The sequence below is a fragment of the Microplitis demolitor genome, chromosome 4, assembly GCF_026212275.2.
Source record: "Microplitis demolitor isolate Queensland-Clemson2020A chromosome 4, iyMicDemo2.1a, whole genome shotgun sequence".
NCBI classification, from domain to species: Eukaryota; Metazoa; Arthropoda; class Insecta; order Hymenoptera; family Braconidae; genus Microplitis; species Microplitis demolitor.
This window is the reverse complement of record NC_068548.1, coordinates 2,041,346-2,065,826: the sequence shown is the minus strand read 5'-3', so window position 1 is coordinate 2,065,826 and position 24,481 is coordinate 2,041,346. Positions and strand designations below refer to the sequence as shown.

The window sequence follows — 24,481 nt, the reverse complement described above, 5'->3', positions numbered from 1 at the left end:
AAATTTCAAAAATTTCATTTTTTTAATCCTACTGTGTAAAATTGAAAGTCGAAATGATCACTTGCCATTTTTTTAAAAGCGCGCGAAAAAAAAACATTTTAAATCATAAACTTAAAAAAAATAATTGAAAAAAAAATTTCAAATTGTAAGTAAATATAGAAAATAATAAAAAAAAAAAAAAAAATTTATAAAAAATGCGCATTTAGAAAATTTCAAAAGTAACAAGTGCATTTTTTTAAAATTTTATTTTATTAATTATTTACCCTATTTATTTATAATTGTAAATGTGAGTGTCAATGTAGCAGACAGACAAATTTAAAACTATAAATAAATAAAGTAAATAATTAAAAAAAAAAAATTTTTTTAAAAATGCACTTATCAATTTAAAAATTCTTCAAATGTGCATTTTTTCAAAATTTAATTTTAATAATTATTTACTCTATTTATTTATAATTTTAAATTTGTCTCCGCTACATTCACACTCACAACAAATCAATCTGTAATAAACTTCATACATTATAATATTTCTGCCATAATTATTCTATCAATTAACTGCAGTTACAAGATCAAATTTCATAGCACGCATTTGTAATTTTTCAAAACCATTTTATCAAACATTTTTGAAAATAAGATACTTTACTTTCAAAATACAAAATTTTTTTATTTTTTCCAGACTCACTTATCTTAGATCCTTAAACTATCGCGTTTTTTAATAATTAATCAAATCACATAGAAGCGATTGGTACTGATCTATCAATCAATCTCTTATCATCCTAATATATCCTTACAAAATTCTATATATAAATAAATATCCTGGTCAACGGGATTAGTCAATACGAATTATATCGACAAGACTAAAGTCTAGTATCACAATTAAATATTTAAAACTAATCATCAACTAAATTATAAATCTAATACTAATCATCAGCATTAATTACTGCATGTAATTACAATTACTTGCCAGTAATTACAACTATCAATTACTGATAATTACTCTTGTATCTCATACTTCGTAATCGCCGGGTCACGAATTTTCTTATATCGCTCCAAGAGATCAGAAATTGAGTCCCTGCGATTTGATCTACTTTTGACTTTGGTCTTTTCTGCTGCTTCCGGCAGCTGCTCAACTGAGTCCTGAACGACTTCCTCCGTAGGCTGAGTTTCCTCTCCATTTCTTTTTGCCTCAGAACTTTCCTCAGCAACTTCTTGTAGCGGCCGAGTGACAGTAACTGGACATTCTTTTTTATTTGTTCCCACTTTAGGAGAACTGAAACTGTCATCAGCTCTTTTGCTTGGAAGACTCGAGATGTTACACGTCCGTCCAGTAAATAAACGCATGATACTGTCAGGAACCCGATGCTTCTTAAGCTTGCTCTTTTCCACCGGCGGTACCTTCGTTTTCTCACTGGGTAAATTAAATGAATCATCAAAATTTATTTTAGGGACACTCGGTTTTTTTTCAACGGAACTCCCAACTAATTCCTTCTTGCCGTATCTAGTAGACAATAATTTAGCAGGTAATTCTGTTGGAGTGAGGGTGAGACGTTGCTCAGAGTAGTTATCTATTTGATCATTTGGATCGAAGCTCACGACTGGAGATCTCAGGACACCTAGATCCAATGATTTATCAATTAAACGAGATCTATACTCTACTGGTTCCGGTTCATCTTTCGGTAAAGATTCTGATAGTTGGTTTATTTTGTTACTAATATTATTCAGTTCATCAGAAATAGCTCGCAAATTTTCCAGCCCTGTTTTCACATCCTGCAGGTCCTCGTCAGTGAAAAAATCTTCATCCTTTAAATTATTCGCGTAGTACTCCAGCATCGCTTTCAAAACGATCAACATGTTCTTCAAAACGAGCTCGCCATCTTCGTCATACAAATTATGTAAGGCGACCTTAGACTCGGGGTCCAATGGATACTTCATCAGGTTATCGATGTTCACTTTAGCCAGAGCATTACCGTCGAGTATTTTCTTGTCTTCGCCGTAAATACTTTTTACTAGATCGTCAACCTCGACAAATTTATTCGCCAATTCTTTTTTCTTGGCTACTTTCTCTTTAAGTAAAAGAAATCTGGTGTTTTTATGTTCCTTCCATTCTGTAAAAACATGAAATTTATTTATTTGTTTATCGATTAAAAAATTATTATTTATACCTTTGATTACTGCTTCATCATCAACATCTAGGAGACGTTTTTTAAACTCAGCATCACCGTGACAAGTTTCTACGACTTTAGACAATTCTTCTTTTGCTTCAAATATTTTCGCATTGAAGTCATTAATTTCCTCAATGGTTTTTCTGTAAAAAATTAATTAATTAATTAATTAATTAGTAATGAAAATTTAAAAAAAATACAAGATGATTTTTTTCCGGTGACTTATTTTTGCTTTCACAGCCTAAGGTAATGAAGTTACACCAAAAAAGTTCAAGACAATTTTGTAGGAAATTTTATGCTTTTTAAAAAAAGTCCTATGGATCAAAGCGCTAAAGTCAGTAGTTTACGAGTTACAGGTAATTTAGCAATTAAAAATCTAAAACATCCTGCTGGGAGGTCATTAATTTTTTTTATTTATAAAATTATCTGTAACTCAGAAACTATTGACTTTAGCGCTTTGACCCATAGGACTTTTTTTGAAGAGCATAAAATTTCCTACAAAATTGTATTAAACTTTTTTAGTGTAGCTTTATTAGTTTATGCTCTGCAAGCAAAAAAAGATCAATGTCATTTATTATTTAAATACTAACTCAATATGAGCTTTGGCTCTATTAGTTGTCTCATCATAGTCCTTCTGCGTCTCAGCAATTTCCTGATTAATTTTAGCTGCAGTGTTTGTAAACAAAGCCCGGGTAAGAGGGTCATTGGCAGTTGGACGACTCAACATTTTTTCACCAGCTGGAAAACAAAATTTTTTAAATAATTATTAAATATAATGTAAGTTTATTTTATTTTATCATACAGGTGTCAAATTTTGGAATTTTTTTTTAATGATAAATTATAAAAAAAATAATATTTGAAAAAATTGCACCTCTAGTTTTTTAAATTTTCTACATGTGCATTTTTTTTTTTAATTGATTTATTTTAAAAAATCCCCAGAGTCATAAATAATTTAATGATTAAAGTCAGTGAATATTTGACAGTTTTTAAAACTTTGAAATAATAAAAAAAAAAAATGGTTATAAAATAAAAATAAAAAAATGCATGTTTAGAAAATTCAAAATTCTATACATGCATTTTTTTTAAATTTCAAAATTTTAATTATTTAATTTTTTTTTTTGTAATTAATTAATTTTCGTATGTCTGCTGCATTAAAACTCATAATTTTTTTAAAAATTAACATTCAAAAAATTGGCGCCATAATTGATTTAAGTTCTGTTAAACAATAAATAAATAATTAAAATAAATTACGCTTACAATTACGTTCAACAAAAGCTTTAGAAGCAAGCAGGGCAAGATCGAACATGAGTCGGGTAAATTTTTCCCCATGTGCGGTATGCAAATGTGTGGCCGTGACCGGTGTCCATTCAAACCCTTGATTTTCGGCGAATATTATGGGCAATAAAGCTTTTACTTGTGTACGGTATTTAGCTTCTCCAGACTTGTCTAATATGGGCCAGTCGACTGACTGATGGAATTTCTCTTTATCATAAATTGTTAAGAGATAGTGAGACACGTGGATAAACCCGGCAGTGTTGGGTTTATCGAACATGTTTTCTTTGATAAGTTTTTTTAAATCTCCACTCATTGGGTTTGTAACTGCCAAAGTTTTTAAATATTGATAGAGTCGTTTTCCATATTCACCCATCGTGATATTTTGCGCGTATTTAAATTTAAATTTAAATTTAAATTAATTTAATAACAAACTTTATTTTTTAATCAGTACATAGGTTAGGAGACCCTTCGTTAACTTGACGGTTGATAAATTTCAAGTTTGAATTGATTTTTTTTATGAGTGTGAATGTAGCAGACGTCAGACAAGTTTAAAATTTTAAATAAACAGAGTTAATAATTTTAAAAATAGTATTTATAAAAAATGCACTTGTTAATTTTTAAATTTTGTAAATGTCCATTTTTTTTAAATTTTATTTTTAAAATTATTTACTCTATTTATTTATAATTTTAAATTTATCTGATGTCTGCTGCAAACTCATTTTTTTTTTTTTTTTACAAAAGAACCTGAAGTCTGAAAGTAACAATCGATTATTAACAATCGATTTTGCAGAATCATCATTTTTATTATTTCGATATCGATTTAAATCTCGATATCAAGAAATCGATTAATTTGGCAGCACCAACAACACAAGTTTCTGTAAGTATTTAAATTTCCCGGTTAACTAAATGTCAGATGTCAAAATGGCAGCAGTTAGTAGTATAAGTATAAGTAGGGACAATAATATTATGGCGTCGATAGCTAAAATAAATGAAGATATTAAAAATGAACAGACAATTTATCAAGAATCGGAAATATTTTCAACTGGATTCACTTTATTTGAAGAAATACGAAGATCTGGTAAACTTTGCGATGTGACACTTAAAGTGAGTACTGCAAATTAAAATAATTACTCATTTCCTTTGTTCTGTTGTGTTTTTTTTTTAAATTTATCATTACTCATTCTTGTACTTACTTGCAATTCAAATTGAATTTGAATGAAGTTGTAGTAATTTAAGAATAAAAAATGTGTTGTTTTTTATTTTTAGGTTGAAGACCAGAGTTTTAGTGCCCATAGAGTAGTTTTAGCAGCGACAATTCCATACTTTCATGCGATGTTTTTAAATAATATGGTTGAAAGTAAATTAAGTGAGATCACACTCCAAGGATTTGAATCCATGTAATTTTTATTTATTTTTTTTTTTGTTATCAATTGTTGGTTTGTGTTTACGTGGGGTAGATAAGCAGAAAGGAGTCAATCGAAATCTGAATAGAGGTTTGGGAAGTTGCTTTTGAAGTTTTATTAATCAGTATTTTCGACACTTTTTGATTAGTAATTAAATTATTGAAGTAAAGTTCGGATTACGAATAATCGGACCCGGAAGTGCGTAAAATATTTTTTTATATATAGTGGGATTGTGGGTTAATTATCACAGATACGGTGAAAATGATAAGGACTAATTTTGTGGGAAATTAAATTTTCTATAAAAATGGTCTCTTTAAATTTTTTCGTAAATTCAATAGTTTTTTTAAAAAATAGATTTAAAGTCTTCACTAGAGAAATTTTCAACGAATTTTATTTTTAGAAATTCCTATAATCTTAAAATTGAAATTCTCGCTAAAATATCACAGATACAAAGAAAATGACAAGGGCTAACTTTGAAGGAAATTAAATTTCCTACAAAAAAGGTCTCTTCAATTTTTTTTGTATATTGAATAGTTTTCTCAAAAAATTGATTTAAAACCTTCACTAGAATAATTTTCAAAAAATTTTATCTCTGAAAATTCCTTTAATCTTAAAATTGAAATTCTTGCTAAAATATCATAGATACGAAGAAAATGATAAGAACTAATTTTAAAGGAAATTAAATTTCCTACAAAAATGGTCTCTATAAATTTTTTCGTAAATTCAATAATTTTCTAAAAAAATTCAATTTAAAGTCTCCATTAATAAATTTTCACATTTTTAAAAAAAGTTTGGCAAGACTTGACTCGGTTTTGTAAAATTTCAAATCGTACTTGCCTGCTATTAAATCCAACAAATCTCAAGTAACTTGACACTGAATTGCTAAAATAATTACAGCATAAATATTGTAACGTAAAAAGTTAATTACAAAAAAATGATAAACTTGTAATAAAAAAAGTTTATTTATTATTAGTTGCAATAACGTAGCAAATTACTTTAATTTTTATTCTAGTTAATGACTCGCCCCTGCAATCTAGTATTCAAACTCCCATTACTTAACTCAATTTCCAAAAAGTCATCCCAGATAATTTATCCATCACCAATTTTCTTATTTTCCATTTAAAAAATTTTTTTCACAAACTACTCCAAAAAATTTTCATTACCGCCCAATCATCCCTACAAAAATCCAAAAACCCTCCGACCCAGTACTGCCTATCTACCTCCGTATCAACTAATACATCAATCAACTAATCAATAATTAATTACAGGGCCTTAGAAGCTTTAATAAATTACGCATACAGCGGCCGCATAGTATTAAATAAACAAAACGTCCAAAGTATAATGGTCGGAGCATCATTCCTCCAGTTGCAATCAGTCCGCGATGCCTGCGCCGACTTCCTAAAAATTCACCTGCACCCAAACAACGCACTGGGTATCAGTTTATTCGCCGACCGCCTAAACTGCACCTCATTAGTCGAAGAATCAACGAAATACATCCAGCAGTACTTCCACCAAGTCTCTCTATCCGACGAATTCCTGGTCCTGTCATTCACTGACCTCCAGGAGTTGATTTCCAAAGACGACCTCTACGTAGTATCAGAGTCCCAAGTCTTTGAAGCAGTTGTCCGATGGATCAAACACAATGTCGAGGAGAGATTAATTTACTTACCAAAATTACTGATACTCGTAAGGCTGCCACTGCTGAGTCCTGAGTACCTGGTCGACCATGTGGCCAAGGAGGACTTAATCAGACGGTCACACGAGTGCCGAGACTTGCTGGACGAAGCTAAAGACTGTCATTTGATGCCAGAGCGCAAGCATTTGCTTGAAAGTTACAGGTTTCGTCCCAGAGTATGTACGAATATAGTTGGACATATTTTTGCCGTTGGTGGACTGACCAAGTATGGGAACTCTCTGAGCACTGTCGAGGTTTACGACCCCGCCAAAGGCGTATGGAGAAAGTCGGAAGCGATGACGATGGATAGGAGTCGAGTTGGAGTTGCTGTTCATCAGAATAAATTGTATGCTTTTGGAGGATATAATGGGGTTGAGAGACTCGCGACTGTTGAAGTTTATCACCCGGCTTTGAAGACCTGGAAAATTATCGCTCCCATGCATTGCAAGCGAAGGTAATGAGAAACATGGGGAATTTAGTCCAGTTGAAACTGTAGGAGATCTTGATGTTAGCAGACGATTAAAAAATTTCAGCGGCAATTTTTTTGAGAATCAGTTACAAAAAAAATAAAATAAAAATATGCACTTGTAGGAAATTTAAAAAACTACATGTGCAATTTTTTAAAATATTTTTTTTTTTATAATTTATCGTTTAAAAAAAAAATCAAAAATTATTAGACGCCAGCTAACTTCAGTATCATGCAAAATTTTTAAAGAAAAAAACATAAGAAATTTTTTTTTGTCTGAAATATTTCCAAAAAAATCTTTTCTTTTTTTTTTCTCAACCCTGGGTGACTTCTTTATTTTAGAAAGAGGTGACATAGGCGTCGAATTTGCATCGCCTTTAAAAAATATCTCCTATTTCGTAGTACCGACGAGTAAATTATTAATAAATAAAATAATTTTTTCAGTGCGGTAGGATCTGCGGCATTGAATGATTACATTTACGTATGCGGTGGCTACGACGGAGTAATTTCATTAAATACCGTCGAGAGATACTGCCCAATAACAGACAAATGGCAGATGCTGCGACCTATGAACAAACATCGGTCTGCTGGAGGAGTTGTGGCCTTCGACGGATACATTTACGCCCTGGGTGGACACGACGGTCTTTCAATATTTGATTCCGTCGAGCGTTATGACCCACAGACTGGAATCTGGACAACAGTCAAATCGATGCTGACCCGTAGATGCCGATTAGGAGTATCGACGCTCAATGGCAAACTTTATGTATGCGGTGGGTATGATGGGTCAACATTTTTACAGTCTGTCGAGGTGTATGATCCCGTGAAAGACACCTGGGAATATATTGCGCCGATGAACATGATGCGGAGCCGAGCAGCCCTGGTATCGAACATGGGGAAGCTTTGGGCCATTGGTGGATACGACGGAGTCTCGAATCTCTCGGCAGTTGAAGTCTATGATCCGCAGACAAATTCCTGGTCTTTTGCAACTCCGATGTGCGCACATGAGGGTGGGGTCGGCGTTGGCGTCATTCCCAATCCGTACTGCTAGGGATTTTAATTGTTTCGTCTGAGATTTTTTCTCAGATGAAAAATCAACTCTCATTATTTTTTTTGTAAATAAAAATGATAAATTAGCCATCTTGCCTACTGTAATTGCATTTACTGTATTGTTTTATAATAATAAATTATGATTTTTACTTGTTTATATAGAGGTGGAAAAAATGAATTTTCTTTTTTTGAATCTTGAGTTAGTAATTTTTATTAAGGGGGAAACTGAGATAAAAAAAAGAGAATACTTGTGATTTTTTTTGGGTTTCGTTATTAAAATTTTTTAAATTTGTGACATGGTTAAGCATCATTCCAAGAATATTCTGTGAAATTTTTATAAAAAAATATGGAAAAATAAGCCAGTGGTAGTGGGGAGAGACGAGTCAAAAAAAGTCTCCATGCCGTAGGCAGGATAACTCATGACTGCCTCATCTGAAATAAAAAAACCAAAAAGATTTCTTTAGTACATAAGTTTATCTTAGATTTGAACGAAGAATTTTTTTTTTTCAATAACTACTTATTTTTTAATTAAACAAAAGGAAGAATTTTTGGGAAAATCAGTCTTTTGATTGCACCTTTACCAAATATTCAAAAATGAATATTTTGTTGATTCCTTCGTTCAAATCCATCAAACTTATGTCCTAAGAAATCTTTTTAGTTTTTTCATTTCAGATGAGGCAGTCATGAGTTATCCTGCCTATGGCATGGAAACTTTTTTTTGACTCGTCTCTCCCCACTGCCACTGGCTTATTTTCCAATATTTTTTCATGAAAATTTCACAGAATATTCTTGGAATGATGCTTAATCATGTCACAAATTTAAAAAATTTTAATAACTAGGGTACTCTGAAAAAAAAAAAAAAAAAAAAAAAAAAAAAAAAAAAAATTCCATTTAAAATTAAATAATTTAAAGTCGTCCATTTAAATTTGAATAATTAATAAGATTACTCTAAATTACCTATTCAAAATGAAGTAATTAATTATATAACTTCATATTAATCAAAAATCATCGACCTTCTCTATATATATGTCTATAATTTTATTAAATCGTTATATTAGTACAATATTAATTTAAAATAGCGTGATGTCAACGTAACAAAGTCGTGAATTTGCACGCAAATATAATTTACATATTCTATCTACAGTAAACCAATCCAACTAATCAATTAATAAATAATAAAGAAAATGCCTTTTTATTTTTTATATTTTAAAATTTAATATAATTAAAAAAAAATCAGTTATGCTGCCTGCACTTCCTGCAATCGCTTACAAGAAGGAGTCTCTAGATTCTTAGCCCTTTGGAATAACTCAGCATCACCAAAATTTCTGGCTTTCCATACCATTGAATCCTCTGTAATTAAATAAATACATTAATAAATTAATTAATAATAAATATAATAATTAATAAATAAATTTTAATTACTTACTATAATTTTTCTCACGATAACACGCATGCCTTAAATTATTAACGTATTCTTCTTCAACAGAAATTTCCAAACGTCTGAGACTTCCTTGATATTCGCTATGAAAATTTTCTTTAACATAATAAGGTACTTTCATCTCTTGTGTTTGTCTTTGAACAGAATATTTCCTAAATAAAAATTAAAAAAAAAATTTATTTATTTATTAATTCATAAATTTAAAAGACAAGTCATTTTTTTTAAGCACATTGTCAGAGTGCCCCCACTTTTTAGAAATATCCAATGACCGTATGCAAATTAATTTAATTAATTAAAAAAAGGCAAATATTATCAATTAGAAGTTGAAATAAATTTTTTGGATAAATTTAAACCTAAAAAATTTTAAAATTCAAATTATAAAAATGACATGAAGATTTTACTATAATTAAAATAATTTCATTATTCAAAAATTAAAAAAGTATCAATTAAAAAAAAAACTAAAAATATGCACTTGTAGAAAATTTAAAAAACTACAGGTGTAATTTTTTAAAATATTTTTTTTTTATAATATATCATTTAAAAAAAAGTTCAAAAATTTTGAGACGTCAGCTAACTAGTGTCAATTTATTTGTAAAATTTATCTCCCAATTGATGTCAATTGTAAGTAATTTTTTTAAAAATCTGCTTTGATAAAACTGCGTTGTCTTTTTTTCCACTGAAGTTTTAATTTTTTTTAATTAATTAATAAAATTTTGAAGGCATTGAAAATGAAAAAAAAGTGGGGGCACTCAGATAATTGCCTTAAATATTAAAACAAAATCACGTACGAATTAGGATGCAAACTATACAACGGATCCCATATGAAAAAACTACTCATCATAGTTAAGACAATTAACAATAGAACCGGAAGCATTTGTAAAAATGCCGTGTAACCATTGGCTTGTTGTGTGTGAGTATGCTGCGCTTGTGCATTATTTTGTCTCATCCATCGGCCGCCAGTTCGTCGCATGTAGAATTCTTGCTGAGGAAACCCGCCGCCAAAGAACATGTTAAATAATTCTTCAGCGGTGATGTCTGCCTCGAAACCTCGGGTGTAATTGTAATGAGTGTGAGCTGACCGTGATTGGGCTGACTGCAGTCTCTCTTCATCCGAACCGTATAAGTCATATTGTTTACGTTTTTCTACGTCTGTTAGTACTGCTACTGCGTTACCAATTGCTAATTAACAAATAAATTAATTAAAATTAGACGAAGTCATTATGATCATTGAGGATCTCATATGATTTGTAAATGGGTAAAATATGAACTGGCATCAAAAGATTGCGCGGATTTTAATTTTTAAAAAATTACCTTTGAATGCTTCAGAAGCACCGGGAGCTTTATTTTTGTCTGGATGTAATTGTAATGCTAATTTTTTGTAAGCTTTTTTAATTTCACTATCTGTTGCTTCTTTAGTAACTCCGAGTATTTCGTAGTAATCTTTACACTTTTGGATTCTCTTGACGTGCTCGAATTGATCTTTGCTGTAATCACCGGTTGATGCTTGACTAGATTCTTTGTTGTTCGCAGTCTGTCTCTTACGTACTTCTGGTTCGGGTTGTTCACTTTTTTTACTACTTTTGTTTAATAATGAAATCTTGCTCAGCAATTCTGTAGATGGAATGAAATAAAATCAATTAGTAAATAGATTTTCAATCATAATTTTTTAAATGGGAAATAAGAAAATTGGTAATGGATAAATTATCTGGGATGACTTTTTGGAAATTGAGGTAAGTAATGGGAGTTTGAATACTAGATTGCAGGGGTGAGTCATTAACTAGAATAAAAATTAAAGTAATTTTCTATGTTATTGCAACAAATAATAAATAAACTTTTTTTATTACAAGTTTATCATTTTTTTGTAATTAACTTTTTACGTTACAATATTTATGCTGTAATTATTTTAGCAATTCAGTGTCAAGTTACTTGAGATTTATTGGATTTAATAGCAGGCAAGTACGATTTGGAATTTTACAAAACCGAGTCAAGTCTTACCAAACTTTTTTTAAAAATGTGAAAATTTATTAATGGGGACTTTAAATTGAATTTTTTTAGAAAATTATTGAATTTACAAAAAAATTTATAGAGACCATTTTTGTAGGAAATTAATTTCCTTTAAAATTGGTCCTTATCATTTTCTTCGTATCTATGATATTTTAGCAAGAATTTCAATTTTAAGATTAAAGGAATTTTCAGAGATAAAATTTTTTGAAAATTATTCTAGTGAAGGTTTTAAATCAATTTTTTGAGAAAACTATTCAATATACAAAAAAAATTAAAGAGACCTTTTTTGTAGGAAATTTAATTTCCTTCAAAGTTAGCCCTTATCATTTTCTTTGTATCTGTGATATTTTAGCGAGAATTTCAATTTTAAGATTATAGGAATTTCTAAAAATAAAATTCGTTGAAAATTTCTCTAGTGAAGACTTTACATCTATTTTTCAAAAAAACTATTGAATTTACGAAAAAATTTAAAGAGACCATTCTTGTAGGAAATTTAATTTCCCACAAAATTAGTCCTTATCATTTTTACCGTATCTCTGATAATTAACCCACAATTTGACTATGTAATACAAAAAACACTTTGGGCACGTCCGGGTCCGATTATTCCTAATAAAAACTTTGTTTATTTTATTAATTTAATCATTAATCAAAAAGTATTAAAAATAAACTAATTAATAAAGTGTCTTTATTGCAAGTTCGACCTTCTTTTTGTACTAACTCTACCTTACAATACTTCTACTATAATTATTCTCCCAACTCACCAAGTTACTTGAGATTAATCAGATCTACGAACCCGCGATCTTTTCAAAAATTTCCACTAATTATGCCTGCATCCGGAAATACTCTATCTCTAGCCAAGCCTTGTTAGCAGCTCAAACTACAGCTACACTGTTGTCTCATGCACCCTAAACACTTCTCTTACTCCATATCTCTCTTCAAAACTTCCATTTACTTTTTCATACTTCCATATTTAAAAAATCTCAACTAAATTCCCACAGAATCTCGTATATTTAAATCCCAATTTAAAGCACTCTCATTTTTCCAAATCACCCCATCCATAAACAAACAAAAAAATTACCTTCATATTTTTTCGAAGGGTACAATTTTATAGCTTTCCTGACAAATTTGTCAGCATCATCGAAGCGTTTCTCCCTCAGGTATTTTTCCGCCAATTCTATGCATCTTTCCGCCTCATCCTTATTGCCGTCCATTATTATTTAAATATTCAAAATAATTAACCCAACTATTGATTAACACAATAATATAATAATATAATTGTCAATTGACACTGACAGGAAATCGATTCAAACCATCACCTGAATAATTAATAATAATAATAATAAATTAAATAATAATAATAAATTTTTATTTAAATAAATAAATTTACCTTCAGTTTTTTTTTTTACCAGAAACTTTTATATTTTATATCAGGGACGAATTGAAACCTAGTCAGTGTAATGAATATTTTATTAATACATACGTGTACACATGACAAACTTACCCACACACCTTTAATTTTAACTCACACATTTTTTTTTATTACTGTTTTTTCTCCCGTCATCCTCAAGTTTCTCCTTCTCCGCCAGACGTCACTGCGACTGCGAAACCGGAACTTGTCATCATTAAATTCCCTAGTTTTGACATCCGGTTTTGCGCAGTTTTATTTTTTTTTTAGTAATTTCCCTATGCAAAAAAAACTAGACTTCTGTGCCTTCCATCGTCAGGCAATACTAAATAAATAATTTGTTATATTATATATATTATATATATATTATATTAATAATATAAATTATAAATAATAAATATTGAAACATAAATAATAAATAAGTAAAATAAAAGAGTTTGCTTGAGTGACGTAATTTATTGATGTTTTATTCGGTGTGAAAAAAGTGACCGGTTACTCCATTAATAAACAATTGTTATTTTAAATAATAATAATTAATTAATTAGTTGATTAATTGATTAAGTAAATAAATAAATAAATAAAATGATTATGCTGATATTTAATCTTGTAGATGATGGACAAGGATATGTTTGATGATAGAGACTACCCGACTCAATGGGCATTACATCCATCAATGTATCAAAACATGAGCAATGATCAAGGTAATTTTTATTTATTAAACATTAATCATTAATTAGTCATCAGTAAATTACTTAGAGGTAACTGGAGTCAAGATTAATGATACTGAAGTTAGCTGACGTTTGATAATTTTTTAATTCTTTTTTTCAAATGACAAATCATAAAAAAAAGATTTTGAAAAATTGCACGTGTAGTTTTTTAAATTTTCTACATGTGCATATTTTTACTTTTTGAGTGTGAATGTAGTAGAGACACATTTAAAATTATAAATAAATAGAGGAAAGAATTAAAGAAATATTTATAAAAAAACTTATTAAATTTTGAATTTAAAAAGTACGCGATTTTTTAAAATTTTATTTTATTAATTGTTTATTGTATTTATTTATAATTTAAAATTTGGTTGATGTCTGCTACATTTAGACTTATACATAATATATAGAGTTAGTAAAAACTAGGATAATTAAATTCACATTGAAGTCCCATACTCCAATAAGTCATTGTACAAAACTGCCTTTGAAATATGATTATTAAATTAGTTAAAGGAGGAAGCTGGTTTGAGATACAAAAAAAGAGGATATTGTGATTTTTTTTTTCAGTGTACCTTCATTATTAAAATTTTAAAAATTTGTGACATTGTTAAGCATCATTTCAAGAATATTCTGTGAAATTTTCATTAAAAAATATGGAAAAATAAGCCAGTGGTAGTGGGGAGAGACGAGTCAAAAAAAGTCTCCATGCCGTAGGCAGGATAACTCATGACTGTCTCATCTGAAATAAAAAAACCAAAAAGATTTCTTTAGAACATAAGTTTGATGGATTTGAACGAAGGAATAAACAAAATATTCATTTTTGAATTTTTGGTAAAGGTGCAATCAAAAGACTGATTTTCCCAAAAATTCTTCCTTTTGTTTAATTAAAAAATAAGTAGTTATTGAAAAAAAAAATCCTTCGTTCAAATCTAAGATAAACTTATGTACTAAAGAAATCTTTTTGGTTTTTTTATTTCAGATGAGGCAGTCATGAGTTATCCTGCCTACGGCATGGAGACTTTTTTTTGACTCGTCTCTCCCCACTGCCACTGGCTTATTTTTCAATATTTTTTAATGAAAATTTCACAGAATATTCTTGGAATGATGCTTAACAATGTTACAAATTTAAAAAATTTTAATAACGAAACCAAAAAAAAATCACAATATCCTTTTTTTTGCTGGGTCTCTAAATACATTAAAGAATTAAATTCGAGTAAAAATAGAAAGTAGTGTAAAAAATGCCAATAATTAAACTGTATGACTTCATATTCATTTTTCTTTTGTTACAATACTAATTCAAATTTACCATAAAATAAAAAATTCAAATTTCAACCAATTTACCCAATGAAATATTAATTATCAGATCTATAATTAAATAATGTAAATATAAATTATTTATCAATGCGCGCCACTGATTAATTAATTTATTTATTTCTTTTGACAGTTGATTGGGCAGCTTTAGCTCAACAATGGATAAAAATGAAAGAGACAGTAGTGCCGCCAGCACCACCACCGCCGAGTCTCAGCGATGGGAACGACCACGCTGGCGGCGAAGCTCCAATGGACATGGACACTATCGCTGATGACGTTCCACCGGCACCACCAGCTCCCAATATCAGTGGCAACGACAACTGGAATGCCTGGAGTCAATGGGGACAGTGGAACACATCCGGACCAGGTGGTGGCTGCTGGGAATGGAGCGGAGTCCCACCACCAGGTGTCCAACTAGGTCCCGATGGTAAACCAATGGGTGTTCCAGTTCCTGCAGCACCGAACATCAGCAGAACTGGGTTCAATGTACCTCCGCCACCTCCACCACCATCAGGAGCTTACTCATATAATTCAGGTTCAGCTCAAGCCAATTTTAATTCTCTGTCTTATTGGGATAATTCCGGACAGCCGGGATCTCCACCATTCAAAGGCATCCGTCTATCGCGGATTCATAATATCCGGGGTGATCTTAATCTACGCGATGAAAAAGAAAAAACCCCGGATGAAGACACGACGATGGTTATTGATGCTGCTAAGAGACGTCAATTGCCAGCGTGGATACGCGAAGGGTTGGAAAAAATGGAACGGGAGAAACACAAAGCTGTCGAACGGGAACGACAGGAAATGCTGAGGAAACAGGAAATGGAAGCTAGAAAACTAGCAGAAGATGAAGCTCGCGCGGTTCTAGATCCTAGTAAAAGTAAATTTGACTCGGAGTCTGATAAAGAAACTGAGGAGCAGGTTATTGATGAACAGAAAGACACTAGTCCTGATATTATTATTCGGCAACGCAAATCACGGTTTCGTGACGCGGATTCACCGGATGCCAGACTAATTAATTCTGAAAGCACGTCGTCGGGATCGATAACTGGTGTCGCTGTTAAACGGTCACGTGAAGAAATATTGCAAGACATTGTATGTATTTTAATTTATTTAATTATTTATGTGGGTCACTGCGTACATGGTCACCTAATTTTTTAAATCAGGGTTTGCTTAGATACTTTTTTTTTAATTCAAAAAAGTTTGCGTGGGAAATTTGGATTTTTAGAGCATGGGGGATTAAGTTATAGAAAAAATTTGATTTTTAAAATTGGGTTTAGTATGGAGTGACCCATTAAAGAGGATGTAAGGAAGTAATAACGTGTCAATGAAAAGTTATTAATCAGCATATTTTCTATGAAAATTAATGGAGGTCGCGTTATGAATAAACAAACCCGGAAGTGACAATATGTTTTTCTATATAGTGAAATTGTGGGTCAATGATCAGAGATACGGTAAAAATGATAAGGACTAATTTTGTGGGAAATTAAATTTCCTACAAAAATGGTCCCTATAAATTTTTTCGTAAATTCAATAGTTTTTTTAAAAAATAGATTTAAAGTCTTCACTAGAAAATTTTCAACGAATTTTATTTTTAGAAATTCCTATAATCTTAAAATTGAAATTCTCGCTAAAATATCACAGATACAAAGAAAATAATAAGGACTAACTTTGAAGGAAATTAAATTTCCTACAAGAATGGTCTCTTTAATTTTTTTTGTATATTGAATAATTTTCTAAAAAAATTCAATTTAAAGTCCCCATTAATAAATTTTCACATTTTTAAAAAAAGTTTGGCAAGACTTGACTCGGTTTTGTAAAATTCCAAATCGTACTTGCCTGCTATTAAATCCAATAAATCTCAAGTAACTTGACACTGAATTGCTAAAATAATTACAGCATAAATATTGTAACGTAAAAAGTTAATTACAAAAAAAATGATAAACTTGTAATAAAAAAAGTTTATTTATTATTTGTTGCAATAACGTAGCAAATTACTTTAATTTTTATTCTAGTAAATGACTCGCCCCTGCAATCTAGTATTCAAACTCCCATTACTCACTTCAATTTTCAAAAAGTCATCCCAGATAATTTATCTATCATCAATTTTCTTATTTTCCATTTAAAAAATTTTTTTCACAAACTACTCCAAAAAATTTTCATTACCGCCCAATCCTCCCTACAAAAATCCAAAAATCTTTTTCTCTGACACGTTACTGCTTATCTACCTCCACTTATCCCTAATTACAATAATTTTTCTGTGTCATAGATGCTTAAAGTACGTCGCTCATTGACTGAAATTCTATTAGAAGTAACAAACGAAGAAATATCTTGTGTGTGCAGAGAAGTCTGGACTCGCTATCGTGCCAAAGGTACCACAGACAACCGTCTACTAATTAATGCGTTCATTTATTATTTTTTAACTAGCCTAGTTAATTTTAGTATCAAGGATCCAGTTTGTAATAAATATTTATCTATTATTTATTTATTAAATAAAAAAAAAGCGAGAAAAAAAACAATTTTTTCAGCAAAACCAGCAACGAGGATTGATTTTTTCCACTTGTTTCTATTTCTCATAATAATAATTGCTATTATTATTATATTTATTTATTTATTCATTAATTTAATACCTGAGCAAGCTTTTTAAGGGACCGGAAGAATTATATTATAATAAATAGTTAACTAAAATTGGTGTGTATTGTAAAGTCCCTGCAGGAGAGCCCCCCGTCGCATCCTACAACAACAAGGCCCCTCTTGCTCAGATCACTCGCAACTTGGGTAAGTTTATTTATTCATTATCTTAATTAAGACCAATATGAACCGACAAGTGATTATTACTATAATTATTATTGTTATTATTAATAATAAATAAATAAAACGCCGGCAAATCTCTAGGGCTCAGCATCCGCGTCTTTCTGGTTAGATAAATGTTAATAGGGTTTTTTTTTTTATTTAAAAAGGTCTGGGCATCTACGGCGACAGCAACAGCGAGTCTGAGGATGAAGCAGAGTCACCGGTAGCTGATGATAATGATGATGAGGATGACAGTGACTTAGAATTGAAGGTAAATGTTTTTGTTTATTTATTTAAGGGGTGAGATACAAAAAAAAAGAGGATGTGAATTTTTTTTGAGTCGTTATCAAAATTTTTTAAATTTGTGACGTGATTAAGCATCATTCCAAGAATATTCTGTGAAATTTTCATAAAAAAATATTGAAAAATAAGCCAGTGGCAGTGGGGAGAGACGAATCAAAAAAAAGTCTCCATGCCGTAGAAAGGATAACTCATGACTGCCTCATCTGAAATAAAAAAACCAAAAAGATTTCTTTAGTACATAAGTTTGATGGATTTGAACGGAGGATTTTTTTTTTCAATAACTACTTATTTTTTAATTAAACAAAAGGAAGAATTTTTGGGAAGATCAGTCTTTTGATTGCACCTTTACCATAAATTCAAAAATGAATATTTTGTTTATTCCTTCGTTCAAATCCATCAAACGGCATGGAGACTTTTTTTTTGACTCGTCTCTCCCCACTACCACTGGCTTATTTTTTCATATTTTTTTATGAAAATTTCACAGAATATTCTTGAAATGATGCTTAACAATGTCACAAATTTTAAAAATTTTAATAATGAAGGTACACTGAAAAAAAAATCACAATATCCTCTTCTTTCTCCCCTTAATTAAAAAAAAATTAGAAACTTTATTAATGTCTATTATTAATTAAAAAAAAAATTCTTTTCATAAATTATTAATTTTATCAGTCTAAATTATTTTTTAAAACATTTCAAACCCTCCATTTAAATTCAAATTCTTCATTAAGTTATTTTAGATGCCCCTTTAAATTTAAAATTATCAAAATTCCTATTAAAAATCAGTCCATCAATTAATTAACTTCTAATTATTCTTAAAATTTAATTTTTCTCAAAATACTTCAAAAATTTTGTCTTAAATAAAATTACAAATCATATTCTTCTAAATGATCGTAAAAAAATAATTAATTTTTCTTATAAGACTCGAACTTTATTTATTTGGAAATTTTAAACCTAATTAATTAAATTTATAATTATAGGAGACGTTAAAGAGACGACAGGCAGCATTTAAAAAAACAGAAGAAGAAATTGAAGCGCGAATTGCCGAAGAAGAAGCAAACGAGCTTCGTAACGATGATGACAAGCACGAAAATTCCGTTAACAATAAAACTTTAGGTACAAATTAATTTAATAAAGTTAATTTGAATGATTACTAATTATGGGAATTCGTCTAGATGACAAAGAAGTCAATAATCAACGCGGGGCTTCGGAAACTCAGTCAAGTGGCGGCCATACTCCGCGCAATGACGAAGGAATTAAATCATCATCACGTTCAGTAGATTCGGAGTCAAGTTCCAGCAGTTCGTCGTCAAGTTCGACAACGACGGAAACGAATTCCAGTTCGAGTAGAAATAAAAAACGTCGGAGTGAAAAGAATAATGATCGGCGTAAAACGCGATACCGGTCGAGATCTTCCAGTCATGGCCGCAGTAAATCGAGTAAAAAACGTAGCCGTGATCATAAGAGACGGAGTCACTCTAGCACACGCTCGAGGTCTCGTAGATCACGATCATGGTCTCGTAGGCGAAGAACTTCTCGGTCAAGATCACGGACAAGATCGCGATCGCGACACAGGTCGCGGTCGAGGAATCGCTCGAGAAGATCCCGTAGCTACGGGCGCGTTTCGACGTCGTCGTCTTCACTGATGGCCCAGTCAAAGTCGCGACGAAGTAGGAGCAGGTCTAGGGACAAAGGACGAAAACGCACGAGGTCCAGATCGAGATCAAGGTCGCGTAGACGTGATGGTAAGAAGTCGAGCCATCGGTACAGGGATTGACGTTTGAAAACGGCTTATATTTAAAAGGTTGTAGTAATATATATATATAAATATATTTTTAATCATTCCCAGGATTAGCATGGAAAGGATTTTTAAAAATTTTTATCAGGATGTACTCTATTATTAAAAGTACATCCAGGGTTGCAAAAAATTTATCTTGTGTTGATTATTTCATTTGTTTTTTTTAAATAATCAATTAAATTAATTAGCAATTAATAGATTTAAGAACTAGTACCTAATCAGGGAACTAGTACCTGATCATTAGGGTAGCCCAAAAAAACCGACTATTTTTTTTTCGAGTCTCTTATGAAAATTTTTTGGCTTACGATGTTTCAAGAAGTCTCCAAAAATCGACGATAAAAAATTTTCAAAAAGTCGCTCACGAATTTTGAAAATATCAAAAATGATTGAAATTCGGATTGTTTACTTCGAAATTTTTTCTTTCATGGCAGCAATATATTTATAAAATCATGTCTGTGCTGAAAATTTAAGCCCAAAATTTAAATATTTAAACGGCGCTCAAGAACTTTAAATATTAACTGATAATATGTGACTAATACTTTGAATTAGTTTTTGTATTTTTTTATAACTCAATTATTGTCATTTCAGTAAAATATAACTTTTGCATAACCAAAAATATACAGGACAGTCTTAAACAATAAAATTTGGTAAGTTTTGGATAAGCGAAAAAAACTAAAAATTGAATTAAAAAATGAAAAAGTATGTAAATAATTTATTATTTATATTTCTCGGGTTATATTTTCATTGATTGTGATGTAAATTGATGGTGAAAAAATTGAAAAGCTTTATTACCAATATTCTCGGGTCACTCGAAAACGTTCAAAAGACAGCACTCGGAAACATTCAAAATTCTTGAGCGAGGTTTAAATATTTAAATTTTGGGCTTATATTTTCAGCGGTCATGATTTCATAAATATAAACTATTGCTGCCACGAAAGAAAAAAATTTGAAATAAAAATTCGAATTTCGATCATTTTTTATATTTTAAAAATTCGTCAGCGACCTCTTGAAAATTTTTATCATCGATTTTTGGAGGCTTCTTAAAATTTCGTAAGCCAACAAATTTTCATAAGACTCGAAAAAAAAAATAGTCGGTTTTTTTGGGTCACCTTAATCATAGAACTAGTTTCTTCTTCAAAATTACCTCAAAATTGATAGATTCTTATCTCTATACAATTTTCCATCTGAAATTAAATAATAAAAGAATTTAAAAAATTTGCAACCCTGAGTACATCCATATTGGAATTATCATTATTATTATTAAATATTATTATTATGTTACAGATGAGCTCATCAGTAAAACCAAGACTACGGTATCCATTTGTCTTATTATTTTTTTCTTCCTCTTTTATTAATATAGTGATAAGTTATTCTAATAAATAATTAAGTAAATAAATAATTAATAATTACGGATAATAAATTTTATAAAATTACGTGCGAATGATTTGTCGTAATTTTTGAAAATAAATTTATATAGTATGTGTTGGTGTGTGAGAAGCTTATTAATATAAGTTATTATTATTATTATTATTATTTTATGTATATACTTATAAAGTCATTAATTCATATATATATATTAACATTTTTTTATTGTAATTTGCCAGTCCCATTTATTTTTTATTTACAAATTAAACTAAATTTAATTAAACACTTTTTATTTTATTTGACATATAAATTGAGTTTATAAAATATTGAACATTCGTTTTTATTAATTGGAATGTAAAAATAATCGACTATGGAAGAAATCTCATTTTCTATTTATTTATTATTATTTTTTTTTGTTTTCTTTTTTGGTAATTTATTAGTTACGCATAATATTTACATGCCGCAAAAAAAAAATAAAAAAAAAATTTTTTACTGATAAATAAATAAATAAATTAGGTACCAAGTCGTTGCTGACATTTAGCAAATGCTTCGAGAATTTTAATGAATTCATGTGGCGATAAATTATGATGCGTTGGTACGTTACTGTAACAAATAATTTAAAATAAATTAATTTTTTTTGTGTAATAAGAGATGATAAGATGAGAGACTATTTTAAATGTAGGGTGTAATTTTTTTAAAAAGACTGACATCACCAGGATGGAGTATCATTTTTTTCTACGGGGTAATTTAATATTTTTATTGTAATTGCAGAAGTTACAAATTTTTTATTTTGTATTGAAAAAAGAAATGATTGATTTTGAATTGGTGATTTGTAATTTTATTTTGAAGAAATTTTTCAAAATACTTTAATTAAAAATGTGGTTTTGATGTATTTTAATTTAGGAGAGAAAGGGGTCTGAGATACAAAAAAAAAAAAAAAAAGAGGATACTTGCGATTTTTTTTTGGTTTTGTTATTAAAATTTTTAAAATTTGTGACATTGTTAAGCATCATTTCAAGAATATTCTGTGAAATTTTCATAAAAAAATATTGAAAAATAAGCCGGTGGCAGTGGGGAGAGACGAGTCAAAAAAAAGTCTCCATGCCGTAGGCAGGATATTTCATGACTTCTTCATTTGAAATAAAAAAACCAAAAAGATTTCTTTAGTACATAAGTTTAATGGATTTGAACGAAGGAATAAACAAAATATTCATTTTTGAATTTTTGGTAAAGGTGCAATCAAAAGACTGATTTTTTCCACAATTTCTTCCTTTTATTTAATTAAAAAATGAGTAGTTATTGAAAAAAAAAATCCTTCGTTCAAATCTAAGATAAACGTATGTACTAAAGAAATCTTTTTGGTTTTTTTATTTCAGATGAGGTAGTCATGAGTTATCCTGCCTGCAGCATGGAGACTTTTTTTTGACTCGTCTCTCCCCACTGCCACTGGCTTATTTTTCCATATTTTTTACTGAAAATTTCACAGAATATTCTTGGAATGATGCTTAACAATGTCACAAATTTTTAAAATTTTAATAACGAATCAAAAAAAATTCACATCCTCTTTTTTTTGTATCTTAGACTCGTTTCCCCCTTAATAATTGAAAATTGACTAGGTCTGTAATAATACACTGAACTATTTAATTTTAAATTAGGAATTTTAAATATTCTAAGCTGATAAAATTTATAATTTATGAAAATAATTTCAATTAATAACTTTTTTTTAAAATTATTAATCAAAATAAATTCAACTCTTAATTACTTATCAAACAGCCAATTCTTTCTCTCCCTTAAAAAAAATTTCCTTGTCTTTAACCTCGCAGGCGATTATAAAATAAACAAAAATAAATTTTAAAAAATCCTTACTAAAATTCAGTTAATCTAATATGCCACGGCAACAATCCGAATGTTGAAAATGTCCTGCCAGTGACGATAGCCAGGTCCGGGTCCGGTGACGGTAGCGATAACTTCTCCTCAATTAAATCGTAATTAATGTCTTCAGTCTTTAACAATTTCTGCTTTACCGCTTTACTTAATTCCTGCGTCAGTTTTATTATTTCCGGTTTCCCATCCTCATATGTCACTAAATTAACTCTCGTTAATTGTTTCAAGTCGCCTAGAAAAAAATCCAATCAACAATCAAACAAATAAATAAATAAATAAATATTTAATTAATGATCAATGACTAATTACCATTAGATAATCCATTTATCGATTTCTCATTTATTTTATCAGACCAAATAACACGTGATACAAAACTAGGCGTTAATTTATAAAATTCTTTTTTTAAGATACATGATTTTTTATTTATAATTCCTGGAATAAAAATAAATCAATTAAGTAAATAAATTAATGAATTATAAATAATTAAAAATTACCTTGTCTATCATAAAAACTAATGTTTGGTATACCAAGTGCACAACACCATCCAATAATTCTCGCAAGGTCACCAAAAGAAATGTCCTCACAGGCAACAACAATTACCAGGTGCTTAGGTAATTTTATTAATTTACTTACGTCACATATGTCGACTATTGTATCAATACATTTAAGTGTTTTTGGGCGAATATAATTTATTAGTTCACGTTTTAATATTATCATAAAATCTGATAAGTAGACGTAAAGTGTTACTATCAAATGAATTAATTTTAGTGCCCATGAAAACTTCATTATTATTATTATTATTATTATTTATTAACATAATAAATTAATACCTTGTAGATAAATAAAAACCACAGGCTTTTATTTATATATTTATTAAAACTACTTTACAACCGGCGAAGACAAATATCACGAGGATGATGACATTCTTCCATTTGTCTGATTTTTTTTTTTTATTTTAGTTTGAAGGTTATGTTTAATTATTATTATTATTGTTGGTAACTAATTATTATTATGGTAATTATTATTATTATTGTTATTATTAATTGCTGAGATGATTAGTAATTAATTATAATGATTAATTTTATTATTAATTGTTTATTTAAAAGTCGAGGAAATTAGAGAATTTGAATTTTCCCGCGCGTTTATTTAAAATGGCGGTACCAATCAGATAATTACGCGCGTTAGAATTTAAGCGACGAGAAAGAGGGTCATGAGTATGGAGACTATATATTTAAATATATGTGATATATATGTATAATATATGACATTTTTCTACTTGTCTGCTTTTTTTTTCCTTACTTTTAAATTTATGTTTAATTATTATAATTATTGTAATTATTATTATTATTTTTATTGTTAATTAGTGAACTAATTAGTAATTAATTATACTAATTAATAAGTAATTAATTTGATAATTAATTATTATTTTAATGATTTATTTAAGAGTCAAG

General features: G+C 29.5%; 5 protein-coding genes across 8 annotated transcripts; 2 read left to right on the top strand and 3 right to left on the bottom strand.

Moving 5' to 3' along the window:
• Positions 1–233: 233 nt before the first annotated feature.
• LOC103570331 (HAUS augmin-like complex subunit 6 N-terminus domain-containing protein) lies at positions 234–3,820 on the bottom strand. Its single transcript, XM_008548041.3, has 4 exons — positions 3,417–3,820; positions 2,750–2,897; positions 2,160–2,302; positions 234–2,102 (listed from the first exon to the last, which is right to left on the bottom strand). Exons 1-4 carry the CDS (start codon positions 3,805–3,807, stop codon positions 991–993), a joined length of 1,794 nt encoding a protein of 597 aa, XP_008546263.1. The 5' UTR covers positions 3,808–3,820; the 3' UTR covers positions 234–990.
• LOC103570330 (kelch-like protein 18) lies at positions 3,660–8,182 on the top strand. 3 transcript variants are annotated; one of them, XM_008548038.2, is made up of 5 exons: positions 3,660–3,750; positions 4,176–4,538; positions 4,701–4,831; positions 6,106–6,966; positions 7,423–8,182. In XM_008548038.2, the coding sequence occupies exons 2-5, from the start codon at positions 4,341–4,343 to the stop codon at positions 8,024–8,026; spliced, it is 1,794 nt and encodes a 597-aa protein (XP_008546260.1). In that variant the 5' UTR covers positions 3,660–3,750; positions 4,176–4,340; the 3' UTR covers positions 8,027–8,182. The 3 variants fall into 3 exon arrangements, with proteins under 3 accessions (XP_008546260.1, XP_008546261.1, XP_053594576.1); XM_008548039.3 differs by lacking the exon at positions 3,660–3,750 and adding an exon at positions 3,820–3,916; XM_053738601.1 differs by lacking the exon at positions 3,660–3,750 and adding an exon at positions 3,926–4,003.
• An 866-nt stretch (positions 8,183–9,048) lies between these two features.
• Positions 9,049–12,982, bottom strand: LOC103570332 (dnaJ homolog subfamily B member 12). Its single transcript, XM_008548042.2, has 6 exons — positions 12,855–12,982; positions 12,546–12,783; positions 10,775–11,074; positions 10,252–10,642; positions 9,452–9,615; positions 9,049–9,375 (listed from the first exon to the last, which is right to left on the bottom strand). Exons 2-6 carry the CDS (start codon positions 12,676–12,678, stop codon positions 9,263–9,265), a joined length of 1,101 nt encoding a protein of 366 aa, XP_008546264.1. The 5' UTR covers positions 12,679–12,783; positions 12,855–12,982; the 3' UTR covers positions 9,049–9,262.
• A 162-nt stretch (positions 12,983–13,144) lies between these two features.
• LOC103570333 (arginine/serine-rich protein PNISR) lies at positions 13,145–21,296 on the top strand. The gene is made up of 8 exons (XM_014439550.2): positions 13,145–13,573; positions 15,024–15,985; positions 17,160–17,262; positions 17,597–17,668; positions 17,851–17,954; positions 18,964–19,099; positions 19,159–19,787; positions 21,066–21,296. Exons 1-7 carry the CDS (start codon positions 13,483–13,485, stop codon positions 19,758–19,760), a joined length of 2,070 nt encoding a protein of 689 aa, XP_014295036.1. The 5' UTR covers positions 13,145–13,482; the 3' UTR covers positions 19,761–19,787; positions 21,066–21,296.
• Positions 21,297–21,386: 90 nt separating this feature from the next.
• Positions 21,387–23,986, bottom strand: LOC103570334 (dehydrodolichyl diphosphate synthase complex subunit Nus1). 2 transcript variants are annotated; one of them, XM_014439552.2, is made up of 5 exons: positions 23,861–23,985; positions 23,525–23,776; positions 23,340–23,462; positions 23,013–23,262; positions 21,387–21,749 (listed from the first exon to the last, which is right to left on the bottom strand). In XM_014439552.2, exons 2-5 carry the CDS (start codon positions 23,745–23,747, stop codon positions 21,659–21,661), a joined length of 687 nt encoding a protein of 228 aa, XP_014295038.1. In that variant the 5' UTR covers positions 23,748–23,776; positions 23,861–23,985; the 3' UTR covers positions 21,387–21,658. The 2 variants fall into 2 exon arrangements, with proteins under 2 accessions (XP_014295038.1, XP_014295037.1); XM_014439551.2 differs by having other exon boundaries at positions 23,525–23,986.
• Between the last annotated feature and the right edge of the window lie 495 nt (positions 23,987–24,481).